The sequence below is a fragment of the Bufo bufo genome, chromosome 3 (assembly GCF_905171765.1).
Source record: "Bufo bufo chromosome 3, aBufBuf1.1, whole genome shotgun sequence".
Classification (NCBI taxonomy): Eukaryota; Metazoa; Chordata; class Amphibia; order Anura; family Bufonidae; genus Bufo; species Bufo bufo.
Window position 1 is genome coordinate 140,568,007 of NC_053391.1, and position 22,218 is coordinate 140,590,224.

At 42.8% G+C, this 22,218-nt stretch overlaps 1 protein-coding gene across 1 annotated transcript in view; it reads right to left on the reverse strand.

The window, feature by feature from the left end:
• Positions 1-22,218, reverse strand: part of PHEX (phosphate regulating endopeptidase homolog X-linked) — a 286,267-nt gene that overhangs the window by 17,566 nt on the left and 246,483 nt on the right. Inside the window, exons 17-19 of the mRNA XM_040423656.1 lie at positions 2,199-2,266; positions 1,905-2,035; positions 89-154 (exon numbers count right to left, since the gene is read on the reverse strand). Of these exons, the coding sequence (XP_040279590.1) occupies positions 89-154; positions 1,905-2,035; positions 2,199-2,266 (265 nt within the window). The remainder of the gene's footprint in view (positions 1-88; positions 155-1,904; positions 2,036-2,198; positions 2,267-22,218) is intronic.

The window sequence follows — 22,218 nt, forward strand, 5'->3', positions numbered from 1 at the left end:
AAAAGTTGCATATTGGATTCTAGTAAGTCACAAAATATGAAGAGATTGATTTTTATTTCTATCATCTTTATATTGTACAATGTCTTACACGAAAGGCTTCTCTCATTCCCCCATTGTCTGCAATGTTTTCTGCCAATGTCTTCGTTCCTTTTACCTAAAATAGTAATAGTACATGATCATATTTAATAAGGTTAAATAAATAATGCATTTTGTAATATAGACCAATGCATAATTGAATAATAGCTAACTTTCTTTTATTGATATCATTGATATGAAATTCATTCAAATGTTAATAACCAAAAATGTTACCATTATAGAGATATTTTCCAAAATAATTTTTAGGTCTAATTCGGGAAAACAATGATCAGTTTCGATTTTCTTCGAAAAAAAATCCAACCTAAATCAAAAGTGCCCCAACTTCACTGAAAAGTCATGTGTGACACTTCTTATTATCCAAGGACTGCATCCAGCCCCTTTTAAGCTCTTCAGTGTTAAGTTAGTAATGTCAAAGTGAAAGCATCATATATTGCTATGGGTAAATGGATGGTGGCCAGTGGTAACAAACAGCCTGTTTGAAAACATACAAAAAATAAAAATAAAACAGTCCAAAAATGATCCCTCTTTGGTGGCAGGTGATATCATACAGTATCTGCATGATATATATCAGTGGCCATCATTCCTTGGTAAAGACTAAGAGTGAGGGGGAGGAAGCAAGGAAAAGTCAGAGAAGCTGGGCTCATAAATATGCTGGATTCATATCTATGCTTTCTTCAGATCAATTATCCTTCAGCCACTGTTTGCTATAATAACTCATTGGACCCATCAGTATAAATATGCAGCCCTTAAATTGGGCATCACGTTTTAATTCCAGATCCATTTTAACCTGGATGTTACTGGTCACCTTAAAGGGCTTCTGTCACCCCACTAAACAGATTTTTTTTTTTGTGTACTTATAATCCCTATCATGCGATATTGCTATACCTTATGTTATTAATAATTTTCATTCAGTAGATTTTGCAAAAAACGTACTTTTATGATATGCTAATTACCTTTCTACCAGCAAGTAGGGCGTCTACTTGCTGGTAGCAGCCGCAGAAAACCGCCCCCTCCTTCTGTTGATTGACAGGGCCAGCCGCAATCTCCTCCTCCGGCCAGCCCTTTCAGCATTTCAAAAATCGCGCGCCTGTGTTAATTCGGCGCAGGCGCTCTGAGATAGCACCTGCGCCGAATCAACACAGGCGCGCGATTTTTGAAATGCTGACAGGGCTGGCCGGAGGAAGAGATTGCGGCTGGCCCTGTCAATCAACAGAAGGAGGGGGCGGTTTTCTGCAGCTGCTACCAGCAAGTAGACGCCCTACTTGCTGGTAGAAAGGTAATTAGCATATCAGAAAAGTAAGTTTTTTGCAAAATCTACTGAACGAAAGTTATTAATAACATAAGGTATAGCAATATCGCATGATAGGGATTATAAGTACACAAAAAAAAAATCTGTTTACTGGGGTGACAGAAGCCCTTTAAGGATACCTTCACATGGCGGATTTTCATAGTGTCAATGCGTATAACACAGCAGAAACCAACACAGCTTCTTCTGCGGTTGTTCACTTTAGATGGCACAGACCTGTTTGTCACATAGCCCATAGCCCATTGGATGGAGCTAAACCGAGAGAAGATATCCAGCAGGCTGTTCGCACACCGCACCAAGAAGGGATATGTCCCTTCTTGGCACTGTCGTGTCTTTAAACCACTGACCCGCAAACGGCATTGCTGCCACCCATTGAAAATTATGGTAGGCAGACACCACACAGCCGCTGCCGAAGTTCCGCTGTGTGAACAGGCCCTTATATTACCTCAAAATGAAATACTGTATCTTTCCAACTATTGATTAATTTTGCTGTGACACTAACATTCATTCCAGCAAGCTTCCAGTAATAGTCATTGTATTGGTCCACAATACATTTTGTTCTTTCTTTGAATTTTTCCTCTGAATCTGTGGTCCACCAGGGATGTAAATTTCCATCTTTGTCGTATTTCCGGCCTATATAACACAAATACATGATTTCTAAAAGGATAATCTCATATACAGTATTACAGTATTTATTAAGATGGAACATTGCTGGCACTGAGCACCAGATACAAAAAAATTATACAATATAAAGATTTGTTATGTACATAGACAGGATATAAGGAAATATATTCACCATTACTGTCAAAGCCATGTGTGAACTCGTGGCCAACAATGACTCCAATTGCTCCGTAGCTGAGGGATCTGTCAGGAAAACACACAAATGCTTCTAAATACCAGAAAATCTTCCAAATCCCCTATTTCATGAAGAGTTCTGATGTTCACCTCATCATTTATTTTCTTATCAGGAACCAGCTAGGATTCAGAATTTAATTATTCATTTTCACAATGTTGCCTGGGAATACTGCAGATCAAAGATGAAATGGGATCATCGGGCTGCCAGTTCTAATCATTTCCCCTGGGAAAGTTGGCAAATGTTTGACACTGATGCATGCAAATTCCGTTTTCATTATATTTTCAAGTTGGCGGCCAGTTTCATCTTACCTCCAGTGGAAACAGAAAACTTCAGAAATCTGTTTCATATCCCTCCATGTCGATAATTGTTATTCATTATACAGTACATGAAATCACCATGTAAAGTGTAAATGCAGAATATCTGCCAGATCATAATTATGCTGCTCCTAGTAAGAGTCTAAACATTGCAGTGTCATGTATAATCTAACTTGGTTGGTTTTTAACCACTTTGTTACCAGGGGATTTGTCTGGTTTCTAAAACCAGAAAAGAGAGCTCTGGAGGACCCCGTAAATCTATGTATTACACGGGCAGCATACTCATATTAACAGGTACCATGTAATGCTTTATTTCACCTGTGGTGCCACTGCAGGGGAACTGAACACTTGCTGCTAGGTTGGTTCCTGGCAGATCACAGCTAATCACTGGGGTTCCTATCAGTGGGACATCCATTCCTTTTTTTTTTTACATTTTTTGCATTACATTTTTTTCAACAAGTTAAACCTTGAAAAATGAGAACTGATCTGTAACATGTTAAGTTTAGGGTCAAGACTAAGGCCAGATACAAATTTTTACTACTTAATGTATTTACATTAGTTTTATTTCATAATATATATATTTATTTACCATACAGTTTTACATTGTAGCCTGAGTTGCCATATTGCAGCTTTGAAACAGTTTTTCCTGCTGGCAGTTATACACAGGCACTTCCTGTTGTTATGTGATCCTCCTTCTTCATCTTTCCTGTCTGCTGATGCCATTTTGAAAATTTTTCCTTATTGGAATCGCCAAAAAGTGCAACTCCAAGCGATCAAAAAGGCGTATACCCCCAAAATAGTACCAATCTAACCATCACCTCATTCCACAAAAAATTAGCCCCTACCTAAGACAATCGCCCAAAAACTGAAAAAACTATGGCTCTCAGAATAGGGAGACACTAAAACATCATTTTTTGGTTTAAAAAATGCTGTTATTGTGTAAAACTTAAGTAAATAAAAAAAGTATACCCCTCAGATGACCACCATAAAAAATAAAATAGAAACAGTGTCAAAAAACTATCTTTTTGTCACCTTACATCACAAAAAGTGTAATAGCAAGCGATCAAAAAGTCATATGCACCCCAAAATAGTGCCAATCAAACTGTCATCTCATCCTGCAAAAATCATACCCTACCTAAGACATTTTCCCAAAAACTGAAAAAACTATAGCTCGCAGAATATGGAGACACTAAAACATGATATATTTTTTGTTAAAAAAAAATGATATTATTGTGTAAAACTTACATAAATAAAAAAAAAAGTATACATATTGGGTATAGCCACATCCGTAATAACCTGCTCTATAAAAATATTACCCTCCAGGTGAATACCATAAAAAATAAAAAAATAAAAATGGTGTGAAAAAAGCCATTTTTTGTCACCTTACATCACAAAAAGTGTAATAGCAAGCGATCAAAAAGTCATATGCACCCCAAAATAGTGCCAATCAAACCGTCCTCTCATCCCGCACAAATCATACCCTAACTAAGACAATCACCCAAAAACTGAAAAAACTATGGCTCTCAGACTATGAAGACACTAAAACATGATTTTATTTGTTTCAAAAATGAAATCATTGTGTAAAACTTACATAAATAAAAAAAGTAGACATATTAGGTATCGCCGCTTCCGTAATAACCTGCTCTATAAAAATATCACATGACCTAACCCCTCAGGTGAATACCGTAAAAAAAAATAAAAGAAATGGAAAAAATTGATTAAAATGGAAAATCTGCCAAAAAAGTGAAATTTTGAAATGCTATCTCTATTTTCCATTAATTCCTGTGGAACACCTAAAGGGTTAACAACGTTTGTAAAATCAGTTTTGAATACTTTGAGGGGTGTAGTTTCTAGAATGGGGTCATTTTTGGGTGGTTTCTATTATGTAAGCCTCACAAAGTGACTTCAGACCTGAACTGGTCCTTAAAAAGTGTGTTTTGGAAATTTTCTGAAAAATTTCAAGATTTGCTTCTAAACTTATAAGCCTTCTAACGTTCCCAAAAAATAAAATTACATTCACAAAATGATCCAAACATGAAGTAGACATATGGGGAATTTAAAGTAATAACAATGTTTGGAGGTATTACTTTCTTTTAGAAAAGTAAAGAAATTGAAATTTGGAAATTTGCTAATTTTTCAACATTTTTGGTAAATTTTGAATTTTTTTATAAATAAAAAAATACATTTTTACTCAATTTTACCACTGTCATGAAGTACAATATGTGACGAGAAAACAATCTCAGAATGGCTTGTATAAGTAAAAGCATTTTACAGTTATCACCACATAAAGTGACACATGTCAGATTTGCAAAAAATGGCCTGGTCTTTAAGGTGAAAAATGGCAGGGTCCTGAAGGGGTTAAAGGAGAGCCAAAATGAGCAAATGTTATTTGATGGGTATTTATATATTTTTACTGAATAAGTAACTATGTTTTCTTTATTTGTTTTTAGGGTATTTTCACTCTGTACTTCATTGTAAAATTATCAAAACAGATAAAATTTATAATCCCTGCACTCCAGAGCTCTGTCTTAAAAAAAAAAAAGGCAAAATAGAGCTTCGCAACTTTTTGCCACTTCATTTAATTTTACACCACTCACTCCAGTGAAAGTGGCCTTGGTAAGCCTGTCAAGCTCATTCAACCCATTTCCCACATGCACTGTAGATGCTGGGGTCAATGCTAACTGCCACATCTAAGGCTAATTTCACACTTGCGGCAGTGTGATCCAGCAAGCAGTTCCGTCGTCGGAACTGCCTGCCGGATCCGCCGATCTGGATGTGACTGAAAGCATTTGTGAGACGGATCCGGATGCGGATCCATCTCACAAATGCATTGCAAGAACGGATCCGTCTCTCCACTTGTCATGCGGATAGACTGATCCGTCTTGTATTTTTTTTCACAGGTTTCCCGGTCTACGCATGAGCAGACCGGATGGATGGATCCGTTCTTCAGGTGTTTCTTAATGTCCGGCACTAATACATGCCAATGTAAATTAAAGCCGGATCTGGCATTCTGGCAACTGATCAGGCATTTTGGACGGAGTTAATACCACAGCCTGCTGCGGTATTTCCTCCGTCCAAAACGCCTGACAGTGACTGAACTGAAGACATCCTGATGCATCCTGAACGGATTTCTCTCCATTCAGAATGCATGGGGATATGCCGGATCAGTTCTTTTCCGGCATTGAGCCCTTTTGACGGAATTCAGTGACGGAAAAGAAAAACGCAAGCGTGAAAGATTTACATAGGGAGGGGGGTTCCTCTCTGGTCCCATTGGCTCCCTGCAATGCGATAGTAGTGTGCCGATAGTTTCTAAGGCAGCCTGAGACTTTGCAAAGACCTTAGGGCCTGCCATCAGGCTCAGTCCTCTGGCTGTGTAATACTGACAGTCACAATGAATTACAATATACTATGTATTGGGAGGGAAGAAATGCAAATTAGCTCTTAATAAGCTTTGCCCTTTAATGCCACCAGATGTAAGGCAGCTATCCTATAAGTCAATGTTCAGCTCTTAAAATAAGCCTTGAGACATGACTTGGATATTAAATAAGCCTGCACCTCATCTTCAGACAGCTGTTTCGGGGTGATTGCCCCTCATCAGTGCAGAGCAGAGAGTACTGGCTTAACTGGGTAGGAGGCCTGTGTCCGAGCAAGGGGAGAACTAACTCTCCTTAGGGAGAGAGCACCTTAATCAGTGTGAGGAGACTTATAGGCCATACATGCTCCTCTGGAATTCTGGGAGGGAAGGAATACAAATGAGCTCTTAACAAGCTTTCCCTCTAATGCAACCAGATGTAAGGCAGCTATCCTATAAGTCAATATTCAGCTCTTAAAATAAGCCTTGAGACATGACTTGGATATTAAATAAGCCAGCAATATACTATCTATTGTAATGCATAGTAAAAGGGATCAGATCCCCAAAAGTTGAAGTTCCTTATTGGGACAAAATTAAAAATTAAGAAAGAAAGTAAAAAAATAAGTGTGCCAGGACAGCCATTTTTTTTTATCACAGAAAGCATAATATTAAGCAATCAAAAATTACTATGTACCCCAAAATTACACCAATGCCAATATCACTTCACCCCACAACAAATGAGCCCTCACACAAGACCATTGCCAGAAAAATAAAACAATAAAACAAAATGTGGTTTCCAGAAAATGGTGCCACAAAAACATATATTCTAATGCTAATGCTTTGTGTAAAAGTAGTAAAATATATATATATATATATATATATATATATATATATATATATAGATAATATGTCATTTTCCCATACAGTGTATAGCACAATAACAAAACCCAAAAAGCAATGGCAGAATTGTTGCCTTTTCTTTATCCTACAACCTTAAAACCAAAATAAAAAGTGATCAAAAAGTCGTATGTACAGTACCTCAAAATAGAACCAAGGATAATGGTAACTCATCCCACAAAGAATAAGCCCTCACACAGCTCCATTGAGAGAAAAATGAAAAAACACATGGTTCACAGAAAATGGCTGTACTACTAACCCAGAGGCTATTCTAAAGCAACATGGCACCTGTAAAACAATCCATCAAAATCTTTTCTTCAAAAAGGTGAATTTTTTCCTTTCTGAACCCTGCAGCATACCCAAACAGCAGTTTACATCCTTATTTATGGGATGGTTAGATGGCATAAGCTGAGCACAACATAATGGGCATTGAAGTGTTATATCTCTTGAAAACTTTGTGTCCCCTGCTCAATAATTTTTGAAAAACGCCTTTGTTGTCAAAATGCTCACTCAACCCCTTGATAAATAACTTGAGAGGTGTAGTTTCGAATATGGTCACTTATAGTGGTTTCCACTGTACGGGGTACATCAGGGGTTGTGCAAATGTGACATACAGTAGCACCCAAAAACCATTACAGCAAAATCTCCAGAAATGTAGTGCTGCAGAAAGTAGAGTAACATTTCAAGATAAAATTGTTAGACTTAAGATGCACAAACTGTATCAATCATGTGACTTTTGATAGATTTGGTGCAAATTACAGCAATGCAGACACCTGTCAAACTGACTTTAAAAATTCCACTCATAATAAATCTCCCTCAATGTGTGTTTAGATATTTATATTTCTGAATAATTTTTTTCAGAAAAATAAATGTGCCAATTTGCAGTAAAAGAAAAACAGTTAAAGGGGTTGTCTCACCTCCTGATTTCAGTGTTGGATCATACTCGGCAAGCTCTCTAAGCTAAAGTAGGCGCGGGGGCCTCTTTCTGTGAGTAATGGCACAGGTAAACAGCTGTGCGTGCGTTCTTCCTAGGCTGCTAGTATGTCAAAATCACTAGCAGCTTTGGCTGAGTGGGCACTCTGCAGATCGTGACAACCAATGATAACCTGTTTGCTAGTTATCTATCTTCCCATAGATTCATAGAACAACTCCAAGGCTGTGGCACATGACCTGGAGCTGTTCAATAGAAGCAGCCATAGATGAAACGAGGTGGCCGGGGACGAGGGCAAATGCCAGAGAAGATAGAGGTGTACCTGAGGGCCAGAGCTAATGCGGTCTTCTATGTGCATGCTCCCACATTTCCTGGCCACCAGAAAGGCTGGCTTTTTCTCTTGTTATGTGCAAGCATGGCCACCGCTGCTGCATTACAGTGGTAGCCGTAACCCCTAAGGACGAACAGTGTATAAAAGGAAACAAGTTTGAATATAATGGGGACCAGAGCCATTATTGAAAATGAACATGTATTAGTAAGTTACTCATGTCAACTTTATACACATAATAAATTAACTTGATGAAGTGAAACAACCCCTTTAACTCCTTAAGGACACAGCCATATTTCACCTTAAGGACCAGGCCATTTGTTGCAAATCTGACCAGTGTCAATTTAAGTGGTGATAACTTTAAAACGCTTTGACTTATCCAGGCCATTCTGAGATAGTTTTTTCGTCACATATTGTACTTCATGACAGTGGTAAAATGAAGTAAAATAATATTTTTTTTTATTTATAAAAATATACCAAATTTACTCAAAATTTCCAAGTTTCAATTTCTCTACTTCTATAATACATAGTAATACCTCCAAAAATAGTTATTACTTTACAATCCCCATATGTCTACTTCATGTTTGGATCATTTTGGGAATGACATTTTAGTTTTTGGGGACGTTACAAGGCTTAGTAGTTTAGAAGCAAATCTTGAAATTTTTCAGAAATTTTCAAAAACCCGATTTTTAGGGAACAGTTCAGGTCTGAAGTCACTTTGAGAGGCTTACATAATAGAAACCACCCATTCTAGAAACTACACCCCTCAAGGTATTCAAAACTGATTTTGCAAACGTCGTTAACCCTTTAGGTGTTCCACAAGAGTTAATGGCAAATGGAATATGATTTTTTGGCAAATTTTCCATTTTCATCCATTTTTTCCAGTAACGAAGCAAGGGTTAACAGCCAAACAAAATGCTATATTTATTTCCCCGATTCTGTAGTTTGAAGAAACACCACTTATGTGGCCGTAAACTACTGTACGGGCACACAGTAGGGCGTAGAGGGAAAGGTGCGCCGTATGGTTTTTGGAAGGCAGATTTTGCTGGACTGGTTTATTTACACCATGTCCTATTTGAAGCCCCCCTGATGCACCCCTAGAGTAGAAACTCCATAAAAGTGACCCCATCTAAGAAACTACACCTTTCAAGGTATTCCAAACTGATTTTACAAACTTTGTTAACTCTTTAGGTGTTGCACAAGAGTTATTGGCAAATGGAGATGGAAAATTTGCCCAAAAAGTTTAATTCTCAAATTTCATTTTAATCAATTTTTTTCCGGTAACAAAGCAAGGGTAAACAGCCAAACAAAATGCTATATTTATTGCCCCGATTCTGTAGTTTGCAGAAACACCCCATATGTGGCAGTAAACTACTGTACGGGCACATTAGGGCATAGAGGGAAAGGTGCGCCGTGTGGTTTTTGGAAGGCAGATTTTGCTGGACTGGTTTATTTACACCATGTCCCATTTACCAAAAATAGAAATTCTGAAATTTCATCTCCATTTGCCATAAACTGTTGAGGAACACCTAAAGGATTAATAACGTTTGTAAAATCAGTTTTAAATACCTTGAGTATTGTAGTTTCTTAGATGGGGTCGCTTTTATGGAGTTTCTACTCTAGGGGTGCATCAGGGGGGCTTCAAATTGGACATGGTGCCAAAAAAAAAGGCCCTCAAAATCTGCCTTCCAGAAACGTTCCTTTCCTTCTGCGCCCTGCCGTTTGGTCATACAGCAGATTACGACCACATATGTGGTGTTTCTGTAAACTGCAGAATCAGGGTAATAAATATTAAGTTTTGTTTGGCTGTTAACCCTTGCTTTGTTATTGGAAAAAAACGGATTAAAATGGAAAATTGCTGTTTTGGCATCGTTTTTATTTAATTTTTTTGACTGTGTTCATCTCAAGGGTTAGGTCATGGGGTAGTTTTATAGAGCAGATTCTTACGGATGCGGCGATACCTAATATGTCTACTTTTTTACATTTATTTATGTTTTACACTATATTATCTTTTTATAAACAAAACAAAAACATTTTTGAGTCATTTAATTTTTTTTTTTTTAGCCGATTATCTTAGGTAGGGGTTCATGTTTTGCGGGATGAGAGGACGGTTTTATTGGCACTATTTTGGGGGGCATATGACTTTATGATCGCTTGCTATTATAATTTTTGTGATGTAAGGTGACAAAAAAATACCTTTTACTGTACAGTTTTTATTTTCTTTTTTGACCGTGTTCATTTGAGGGGTTGTGTCATGGGGTATTTTTATAGAGCAGATTCTTACAGACGCGGCGATACCTAATATGTCTACTTTTTTTTATTTATTTATGTTTTACACTATTATCTTTTTATAAACAAAAAAATTATAATTTTAGTATCTCCATAGTCTAAGAGTCTTTTTTTTTTTAGTTTTTAGCCGATTATCTTAGGTAGGGGCTCATTTTTTGTGGGATTAGAGGACGGTTTTATTGGCACTAATTTGGGGGGCATATGATTTTTTTTTTACAATCAAAATTTTTATTGAAGAATATTCATAGAAAAAAACAAAGGTACAAAGTACACATATGTGATGAGTGTATAGTACAGCTAAACTGCTCAACACGCGCAGGTGAGTGCAGTTATAGGTGAGCGACACGTCCTGTATAGATGATAAATATGAGTTTACAAGTTGAGTTTACAAGTTGTACCGAAATAATATACGAAGAAAACCAGACAATAATAATAAAACATACAATAATAATAAAAACATACAATAATAATAAAACATAGGCTCTACAATTCCTCAGGGAGTTTCGGAGAGGAGGGGAAAGAGGACCAACCTGTATGCAGAATGATCTTCTGCACTCTTCCCAAAGAGAGCAGAAGATTAGGGGGGGAGCATATACCTAGAAGACTTCCAAATACCCCACGTTTTTTCATATTTTTTTGTATTGCAGGTTGTGTTGTTGGATGCAGAGGCCATGATTTGCTCATATAAACAAGTTTTGTTAACCCTTTGTGTGACCTCAAGCAAAGTGGGCGGGAGTGGAGATTTCCATCTGGAGGTAATCGCCAATTTGGCTGAGAGGAGGATATGACAAACTATACCTCTAATTGAGCTAGGTATGCCCATGATATCTATCATCAATAACGCTAAGGAGGGGGAAGGGGAGCAGTGGGTTGACTCTGTATTCGAGAGTTGGGAGATTAGGGAAAAGACTTCAACCCAAAAAGGCCTCACTATTGGGCAGTCCCATAAGATATGGAATAACGTGCCCTTATTGCCACATTCCCTCCAGCATCTTGAAGATACCGATGGATAAATAGTGTGTAGCCTTTCAGGGGTGAAATACCATCTTAAAGTGGTCTTCACAAATGACTCATACTGCGTAACACATGATACGTTTTTCGAAACATATTTGAACGCTGCTTTCCATTGTAAAGAAGAGAATTCGGATTTTAGGTCTTTTTCCCACGATATCAACGGTGTAGATTTTTTGAAACTATCTTTGTTACTGAGTTGGGAGTAAATAGGGCGAAGGGTTTTTGAGGTTTGGGTAGGTATTGACCAGATCTCAGTTAATTGTCTATTGATGAATGGTAAAGAGGGATTTTCAGTTAGGAAGTGCCTGATTCTAAGGTATTTGTAAAATTCAGTGTTAGGAACCTTATATGTGCTATGTAGGGATTCAAAGGGCATTAGGTTATTATCTTGATAAAGTTGGGGGATTTCTGTTAGGCCATATCTTCTCCATGTACCTACCCCCAAGTCCGGGATAAGATGGTCTAAGACCGCTAAAGGGGTTGGATTAATATTGGAAGGAGCTTCTTTGCTAGTGAGGGTATGGTATTTTATCCAGCAGTTAAGGGCATTAGAGGCAAGGAAGGACAGTTTAGGGTTGATAAACTTTCCGGATAATGAGGCTATGAGTAAGTCTTTGAGATTCCCTCCTATCACTTCTGTGGAATCAATGTGAGTCCATTGTTTAGAAAAGTCTAGTTTCCACCAGCTCTCCAGGGGACTTATTTGTGACGCTAAATAGTAGTCATATATATTAGGTAGGCCAATACCTCCTACTTGTTTCCTGGTGTGCAGGATTTTGGATGCAATTCTAGGTTTTTTCTTATGCCATAGGAAAGCGTTCAGTACCTTGTTACATTGCGAGAAGTAAGCTAACGGGATTTTGATGGGCAGGACCCTGAATAAGTAGAGGAATTTTGGTAATGCAAACATTTGAAAGGTGGCCAGTCTACCTATCCAGGACACCTCAAATTTATCATAATGGTCAAGGTCCTTTTTGATGTTAGATAGCAAAGAGGGGTAATTAGCTAAAAAGAGACTATGGGTTGAGGAGGTAAGGTTAATACCTAGGTATTGAATTTGGTTGGGTTGCCAATCTAAAATGAATTTCCCTTGTAGATTCTGGACTGTTTGGAGGGACAAGTTAATGGGTAAGGCTTGGGATTTGGAGGAGTTTAGTTTGTAGTAAGATAGTTGGCCGAAGTGCGTAATAATATCTAAAGCTGAGGACAGGGAGGATGCAGGGTCTGTAAGCGTGAGTATTATATCATCAGCGTATAGACTCAATTTGTGAACGCGGTCCGCTATCTGAACGCCTAGTACTTTCTCCTCCAACCTTAGGGCTTGGGCAAGGGGTTCAATGGATAGTATAAACATTAGGGGGGAGAAGGGGCAGCCCTGTCTGGTTCCGTTGGAGATAGAAAATGGTTTAGACAGGGACCCATTTACCCAGACTCTTGCAGATGGGTCATTGTATAGGGCTTGAATTGAGGTTAGAATAGGGCCTACTATCCCCATTTTGGCTAAAACTGCAAAAGAGAAAGACCAACAAATGCGGTCAAACGCTTTTTCGGCGTCGAGCGTAACAAAAAGGGCCAGGATCTTGTTTTTCTGGATATGGGAAAGGAGGTTCAGTACCCTTCTAGAGTTTTCTTGTATCTGGCGGCCTTTAACGAAACCGACCTGATCAGAGTTCACTAATAGGGGAATGAGGGGGGCTAGTCTGGAAGACAGGATTCTGGCGAAAATTTTAATATCCGTATTAAGGAGGGAAATGGGCCGGAAATTTTTAGGATCATCAGTTGGTTTGTTAGGTTTAGGTATGGTTACTATTAATGCTTCCAGCATTTCTTTGGGGAAGGATCCCAGTTCTCTGCCAGATTGGAAGGATAACAGCATGTGTCTAGAGAGCTGGTCAAAGAAAACTTTATAGTAGGAGTTTGATAGGCCATCTGGGCCTGGGGATTTATGAGGGGGGAGTTTTTTAATAATGGCTTTAAGTTCTTCTGTGGTTATGGGGGCATTAAGAGTTTGTAATTGGGCTTTAGTCAGTTTTGTTAGGCCCAGCTTATCTAAAAACATCTCCATGAGATCAGCTGTTGGTGGTGAAACACGTTCTTGGGGGGCTAAATTATAAAGGGAAGCATAAAAGTCACCAAAAGCATCCGCTATTTCCGTTGGAGATATGATTTTCTTCCCCGAGGAGTGGTCTAGTATATAGGGAATTTTAGCTTTAGCGGCTCTCTGCTTTAGGCGGTTAGCCAACAGGCGGCCTGCTTTGTTATCCTGAGAATAAAAGTTGGCCTGCATCCTCTTTAAGCTAAATTCATATTTGTGTAGAAAACATGCAGAGAGTTGGGACCTCAATGCTTTAAGACTATCTGAGAGAGTAGAGGAAACTTGAGATTTATTAATGATCTCTATTCTTTTAATCTCATTTAGTAGCTTATCTATCTTTTCTTTACGTTCCCTTTTAAGTCTGCTCCCTATTCTGATAAAGATACCTCTGATGAATGCCTTATGGGCACACCACAGCATAGATGGGTTAGTAACTGAACCATCATTTATGTGAAAAAACTCAGTCAGTTCAGATCTAAGTTCCTGGGACAGTACAGGGTGATCTATAACATATGTATTATTTCTCCATGGGGAGTAAGGTTTGGAGAGATGGGATTCCTTCAGGGATAAGGAAATCGGAGCGTGATCTGACCATGTGATCGTGTGGATGGATGAAGAGATTGTATTTGCAATCACTGACCTGCTGGTTAAGAACATGTCAATTCTGGAGTATGATTGGCAAGCCGAGGAGAAAAAAGAGTAATCTCTTTCAGAGCCATGCTGAATTCTCCAAATATCATATAGGTCCTCTTGCAGGAAAAGAGCATTGATAGCTCCAGGGGTTTCTCTGGAGGGCGTTGTGGTATCTACTCTTGGGTCTAATGCGGAGTTAAAGTCGCCACTCCAGATCACATGGCCAGATCTTACTCCCCGTACTTTTGTAGCTAAGCGGCGAAAAAAGGAAAGTTGATGTCTGTTAGGAGCATAGAGAAAAACCAAAGTATAATCAACATTATTAATAGAACAGACTAGAATTATATATCTGCCGTTAGGGTCTAGCACAGAAGATTTCAAATAAAAGGCCACAGATTGGCTTATAGCCACTAGAACTCCCCTTTGCTTTTTGCAGAAGTGAGACTGATAAATATGGGGGAACTTGGGATGATGGATCCTATGACCATCTGCTTGAAGCAGATGTGTTTCTGTGGCACAAAAGATGTCGCACTTCAGCTCACGGACTTCCTTCCACAACATGGACCTTTTAAAAGGGCTATTCAGGCCCTTTACATTTAAAGCTGCAAGTTTTAGTACCATGATGCAGGAGGAAATGATAGATCTGAACGGCGAATCCAAAATATGATGTACTTATAGACATGAATCCCATCTGGGTTACTTGAAGAATTGGTCCCTATCACTTGACCCCATCGGATGAGGTCCAATTGTGTCTGCAGTGGAATTGTAGGAAAGCAAAAAATAAACTTAGGAAATACACGGAAAAGAAGGGAAAAGAAAAAAGAACTATAACAGTGAAAAGACACCTGGTTACCATCAGGCACCATTTTGTGGGCTTGTGAGTCAGTTCCTGCCAAACTGACCGCCCGAGCCCTAAAACATGAACCGGTAACTACTCAGCAAGTCAGCCTATTACTGGTCAGCGATGTGGTCTACGCCTGGTCGGGACCGTCTGCCAATCCATCGTAATGGGTTCTGGACCTTTTGCTTGAGGATCAGGAGAATCCTTAATGGAAATGTTCCATCCTTCTAATAATTTTTTTCCTGAGTCCAGGGAGAGCACCGTATGCAGAGTCCCTTGGTGCTGGATCAGGACTTTAGTGGGGAAGCCCCAGCGATACGGTATGTTGTGGTCGCGTAAGGCAGCAGTAAAGGGGGCTAAAGCTCTTCTCTGTTGCAGGGTCGAGGCAGACAGATCTGCGAAGATTTTTATCCCCTCATGCGGAGCAGGTAGCGGGCCTTTCTTTCTGGCTGCATTCATCAGTAATTCTTTTACGTGAAAGAAATGTACCCTAGCTAGAACGTCTCTAGGAACAGAGTCAGGGAGATGTTTTGGCCGGGCCACTCTGTGTGCTCTGTCTAGCGTAAGATCTTTATCGCTCATATTTGTCAGAAGCGACCTCATGAGATCGAGAATGTAGGCCTCTAACTCTTTAGGTGGTATGTCCTCAGGTATGCCCCTGAGCTTGATGTTGTTACGGCGGGACCTGTCCTCTAGGTCTACCACCTTGTTCTTGAGTCTCTCGACTTCAGCTGTAAGATCTTCATGGGCATCTACAAGCTGGTTATGCGAAACAGCAAAGTCCCCCATTTTTGACTCGACATGCGTAATCCGCTTGTCTGCCTCGGAAATGGAGGCGTGTAGGGGAGACAGCAAGGCCGCTATTTCTGTGTGCATGGAGCGGCTGAAGGCTACTAACATCTCCTTAATCATGCTGCCGGTTGCTAGATCGTCAGTTGTGGGGAAGTCTGCTAGAGACGGGGCGCTCTGATCACTCACCAACGTCTTTCCATGCAAGTCGTCTTGAAGCCGTTGCTTCTGTTTTTGTGGGCTTTGGCAGGGAGAGACATCCGTGCCTGCTCGGGGCCCAGGAGGACTGCTTCGGTCTGGTAAGTGCGTCTCAGGCCGGGCTGGGGGAGGTTGATCCACTGGAGAGGAGTGGGTTGATGAGAGTTGAGAGGCTTGCGGGCTCCTCCGTTGTATTGGAGTGGTTGTTGGGGAGTCTTGCTCTGCAGACCTCGAGGAGCGCGTAGAGGCGGGCGAACCCGCGCCATCTTGGTCTTTTACCCTCTCCACATAGAAGTCCAGTTTCCCTTGCTTCTTAACAGATCTCGACCCTCTAACCATCATGGGTGCTAGGGGGGATGTTGCTGCAGGAGTTTCGGGCGATTGAGATACGTGTTAGCTTGCTGTAGCTCTGCCGTCGCTTGATAGGGCTCGGGAGCTCAAAGCTCAGGCGGCCATCTCTCTCGGCTGGCAAACCACGCCCCCGGCATATGATTTTTTGATCACTTGCTATTACAATTTTTGTGATGTAAGGTGACAAAAAAACCTTTTTTTTTACACCGTTTTTATTTTATTCTTTTGACCGTGTTCTTCTGAGGGGTTAGGTCATGGGGTATTTTTATAGAGCAGATTCTTACAGACGCGGCGATACCTAATATGTCAGCTTTTTTTACTTATTTTAGTTTTACCAAATAATATTTTAGAATTTTTTTTTTGTTTTGTTTTAGTGTCTCAAGTCTGAGAACCATCGTTTTTTAGCCGATTGTCAGTGGATAAATTGGGATATAAATTTAGTACTCCATGGAAGTGTGGTACTCCCTGAAGCAACCAATAATGCAGAGGCCTGGATGATCGGGGCACGTTTCCGGCCTGCTCTTTCCCGGTCAAAAAAGTACAGGGCCTTGAGGACTGCCTCATAGAACTGAAGGAATGTCCCTGAGTTGCCAGCGCTCCAAGACAGCACAAAAGAGTTGTACAAGGCAACCTGTACTAAGTAGACCGCAACTTTTTTGTACCATGTCCGGGTTTTGCGCATGGCGTTAGAGAGATGGCGATCAGAGAGATCAACTCCTCCCATATACCGATTGTAGTCGACGATACAATCGGGCTTGAGGACCATTGCCGCGGTACTTCGCACAGGGACAGGGGTGATGCCGTTACCATGAATTGTGGACAGAACAAGGACATCCCTCTTGTCCTTATATCTGACCAGCAACAGGTTTCCACTGGTAAGGGCACGGGTCGCACCCCTGGGGATAGGTACCTGGAGGGGGATTTTTCCGCACGGTCCCACAAGCGGACGTGGATCTGGCGGCGAGGGACTGGAACACGGGGATACTAATATAAAAGTTATCCACGTACAGGTGGTAACCCTTATCTAGCAGTGGGTGCATAAGGTCCCACACAAGTTTCCCGCTAACACCCAGAGTGGGGGGACATTTTGGGGGTTGAATACGGGAATCTCACCCCTTGTACACACAAAACTTGTAAGTGTACCCTGAGGTACTCTCACAAAGTTTGTACAGCTTCACGCCATACCTCGCCCACTTATAGGGAACATACTGGCGGAAAAGGAGTCTCCCATTGAAAGCAATGATAGACTCATCAACCGCGACCTCCCTTCCAGGTACATAGGCCTGTACAAATTTGGGGGGGACATGCTGCATTATCTGAATAATGCAGGCATTTCCGGATGGCCTCAAACCGGGAGCGTGTCATGGCCGTACTGTAAAGTGGGGTCTGGTAGAGGACGTCCCCACTCCAGTAATGCCTGACACTAGGTTTCTTGACTAGGCCCATGTGCAGCACGAGGCCCCAAAATTTCCTCATCTCGGCTGTACTGACCGGAGTCCAGCCACCGGGCCTAGCCAAAAAGGAGCCCGGGTGTTGAGCAACAAACTGTTGGGCGTACAGGTTTGTTTGCTCCACCATTAGATTTAGGCCTCCTGCACACGAACGTATTTTTTTGCGGTCCGCAAAAACGGGTCCCGTTTTTCCGTGATCCGTGACCGTTTTTTCGTCCGTGGGTCTTCCTTGATTTTTGGAGGATCCACGGACATGAAAAAAAAGTCGTTTTGGTGTCCGCCTGGCCGTGCGGAGCCAAACGGATCCGTCCTGAATTACAATGCAAGTCAATGGGGACGGATCCGCTTGACGTTGACACAATATGGTGCCATTTCAAACGGATCCGTCCCCATTGACTTTCAATGTAAAGTCTGGAGTCCCTTTTATACCATCGGATCGGAGTTTTCTCCAATCCGATGGTATATTTTAACTTGAAGCGTCCCCATCACCATGGGAACGCCTCTATGTTAGAATATACTGTCGGATATGAGTTAGATCGTGAAACCTCATTTCCGACAGTATATTCTAACACAGAGGCGTTCCCATGGTGATGGGGATGCTTCTAGTTAGAATATACTACAAACTGTGTACATGACTGCCCCCTGCTGCCTAGCAGCATCCGATCTCTTACAGGGGGCTGTGATCAGCACAATTAACCCTTCAGGTGCCGCACCTGAAGGGGTTAATTGTGCTATCATCTCCCCCTGTAAGAGATCAGGGCTGCCAGGCAGCAGGGGGCAGACCCCCCCCCTCCCCCCTCCCCAGTTTGAATATCATTGGTGGCCAGTGCAGCCCCCCCCCCTTCCTCCCTCTATTGTAATAATTCCTTGGTGGCACAGTGTGCGCCCCCCCCGCCCCCTTCCTCCCTCTATTGTAATAATTCGTTGGTGGCACAGTGTGCGCCCCCCATTGGCCCCCCTCCCTCTATAGCATTAACAACATTGGTGGCCAGTGTGCGGCCTCCCATCTAGCCCCCCCCCATCATTGGTGGCAGCGGGTTACTAGCAGTAGTGATTCATACTTACCTGGGAGCTGCGATGTCTGCTTCCGGCCGGGAGCTCCTCCTACTGGTAAGTGACAGTTCATTTAGCAATGACACTTACCAGTAGGTGGAGCTCCCGGCCGGACACGAACATCGCAGCAGCCGGCCCGGTAAGTATGAATCTTCTACTATTGTACTATTGCTAAGTAACCATGGCAACCAGCGTCCTGGTTGCCATGGTTACCGATCGGAGCCCCAGCGATTAAACTGGGACTCCGATCGGAACTCCGCTGCCACCAATGATGGGGGGGGGGAGATGGGAGGCCGCACACTGGCCACCAATGTTGAGAATGCTATAGAGGGAGGGGGGGGGCCGATGGGGGGCGCACACTGTGCCACCAACGAATTATTACAATAGAGGGAGGGAGGGGGGGGGGCGCACACTGTGCCACCAACGAATTATTACAATAGAGGAAGGGAGGGGGGGCCGCACACTGTGCCACCAACGAATAATTACAATAGAGGGAGGGGGGGGGGCCGCACTGGCCACCAATGATATTTAAACTGGGGAGGGGGGGGAAGGGTCTGCCCCCTGCTGCCTGGCAGCCCTGATCTCTTACTGGGGGCCGTGATCAGCACAATTAACCCCTTCAGGTGCCGCACCTGAAGGGGTTAATTGTGCTGATCACGGCCCCCTGTAAGAGATCGGGTGCTGCCAGGCAGCAGGGGGCAGTCTTGTACACAGTTTGTAGTGTATTCTAACTAGAAGCGTCCCCATCACCATGGGAACGCTTCTGTGTTAGAATATACTGTCGGTTCTGAGTTTTCACGAAGTGAAAACTCAGCTTTGAAAAAGCTTTTATACAGACGGATCTTCGGATCCGTCTGTATAAAAACTAACCTACGGCCACGGATCACGGACACGGATGCCAATCTTGTGTGCATCCGTGTTCTTTCACGGACCCATTGACTTGAATGGGTCCGTGAACCGTTGGCCGTGAAAAAAATTGGACAGGTCATATTTTTTTCACGGCCAGGAAACACGGATCACGGATGCGGCTGCAAAACGGTGCATTTTCCGATTTTTCCACGGACCCATTGAAAGTCAATGGGTCCGTGAAAAAAAGCGGAAAACGGCACAACGGCCACGGGTGCACACAACGTTCGTGTGCAGGAGGCCTTACAAAGTGGTCACTGAAAAAAAGATTAAAGTAGTCGTATTCAGTGAAGTCGACTGTGGAAATCTGGATTCCTGGTTGGCCTACAAAATCAGGAATCATGGGCTCAAAACGCTCTGGGGTATACCAGACAAGTTCAGCGGCAGGGGGCTCCGGTGGACTTAACTGGTGGACCGGAAAACTAGCACGAGCCCCAGAGCTGCTCGTACTAGGGTGGGCCACAGGGTCCCTAGCATGGCGGTCCCCTTGCTCCGCCTGGCCGCGTCTCCGCCGCCTTGGGGGCTCATCATCATCGCTAGAAGATGAGGAGGACGTGGATGACAAGAGGAAAGTGGGGTCATCCTCGTCCTCACTGAGACTCTCGGAGTCGGAGGCAAGCTGGGCGTATGCCTCCTCAGCCGAGAACATCCGGCGGGCCATAGGGGAGTGTGTGTGTGTGTGTGTGTGTGTGTGCGTGCGTGATAAACTTTATTTGGTGTGCATGTGTGTGTGTGGAGGCACGGGTGTTTGCGAACTTACACTAAACCTAACAGACCAAAAAAAAAAAGACTAACTAAAAAAAGGGCAAAAAATTTAAAAATAAAAATAAAAATTGCTGATTAACCGTCCGAAGTTGATCAGCGGTGGGGTGTGCGATGCGCTAACAGTGGCCGGACGCTAAGAGTGCTGGCCACAGTCAGCGTACGAACACAAAAAAAAATAAACTGCTTGCGTCACAAAAAAAGTTGAGGGGGGGCAGGGGGGAAAGCTGCAGCACCCCAGGGGGGTCTATGGTCACACAGCTGTGCTGTGGACCCCAGACACCCGATTTAGGGTGATGCAATCAGAAACAGATTTTTTCTTTCCCTGAATATCCCTGCCTAACCTAACCTTTCCCTAACCTTTCCCTAAATACCTGGGTGCACAGATGGGGGTGCTGGGACAAAGATGGGGTGCTGGCTGACGATCCGTGGATCCTGAGCTCTGAACAGATGGGGGTGCTGGCTGGAGACCCGATGCAGCCCTCTCTCCTCGGCTCCCCGACACAAAAGGAGGAGGAGAGGAGCGCTGCGATAATTTGAATGGCCCGCCCGCCCCTGAAGCCAATGAGAGCCGATCCTGAGAGGTGATGTCACCATCACCTCTCAGGATCGCAGGATGGTGATTGGTGGTGTATTATCACACCACCGATCACCATCCTGTTCTGGGTTATCGGGTCCCCAGAGACCCGAATAACCCGGCAACGCAGCAAACCGCAGGTCTGAATTGACCTGCAGTTTGCTGCGATTGCCTACACGGGGGGGTCACAGGACCCCCCCGGTGCATTGTCCCCAGGTGCCTGCTCAATGATTTGAGCAGGCACTGGGTTTCGATCACCGCCCGCCGAACGGCGGTGATCGGAAATACATAGGATGTACCTGTACGCCCTATGTCCGGAACAGGATAACTAAATGTTTTTCTTATTGGGATTTACTGTGGAATAAATGCTGCTGTTGGGTATAAAGAGGGACTATTATTATGCATTGGAAATAAGCACTGACATTTGACTTTCTTAAAACTGTCAAGTACATCAATATGAGCTTTAATGGTGTTTTCTGTTAAGAGTTTGTACCACTCACTTTGACCTAAGTGGTTTTAAAGGAAGAGGCGCCAAACATGTCCGGGGTAGACCACCCACTTCGCAGGAGTCTACCTGCTCGGAAAGTAGTGGTGCAGGGGTTCACGGAATCACCTACTCGGCGGTGTGGCAGTTTTTTGTTAAGCTGCCGGAGGAGGTGAATATGGCCAATTGCCGAATCTGTGGGCAGAAGGTGAAGCGCGGCCAGGGTGCCAATGTTGGAACCACAGCCCTGCGTCAACATATGCAGCGTCACCATAAAGTGGCATGGGAGAACCATGGCTCCGATGTGGTGGTCCAGCCTTCCGCAGCAACCGCTGCATCACCCAGTGGCACGCACCCGATTTCAGGCTGTCAAGGCTCCACCACCTCACCCAAAGGGAGCTGTCTGTCCTTCCCATCATCTACTCCTCGTCACTCATTTCGTCAGAAGTCGATCACCGAAGCGATTGCCAAGAGACAGAAATAAGCGTGTGGTCATCCTATGGCACAGAAGCTGAACATACTCCTGGCCAAGATGCTGGTACTGCAGTCTCCAAGTGGTGGACTCTGCACCTTTCAAAGAAATGATGGCTTGTGCTGAGCCAAGGTGGAGAGTCCCAAGCTGTCATTTCTTTCCCAAAAAGGCAGTACCAGCCCTTCACAAATATGTAGAACAGAAGGTGGCCGATCCTTGAGCC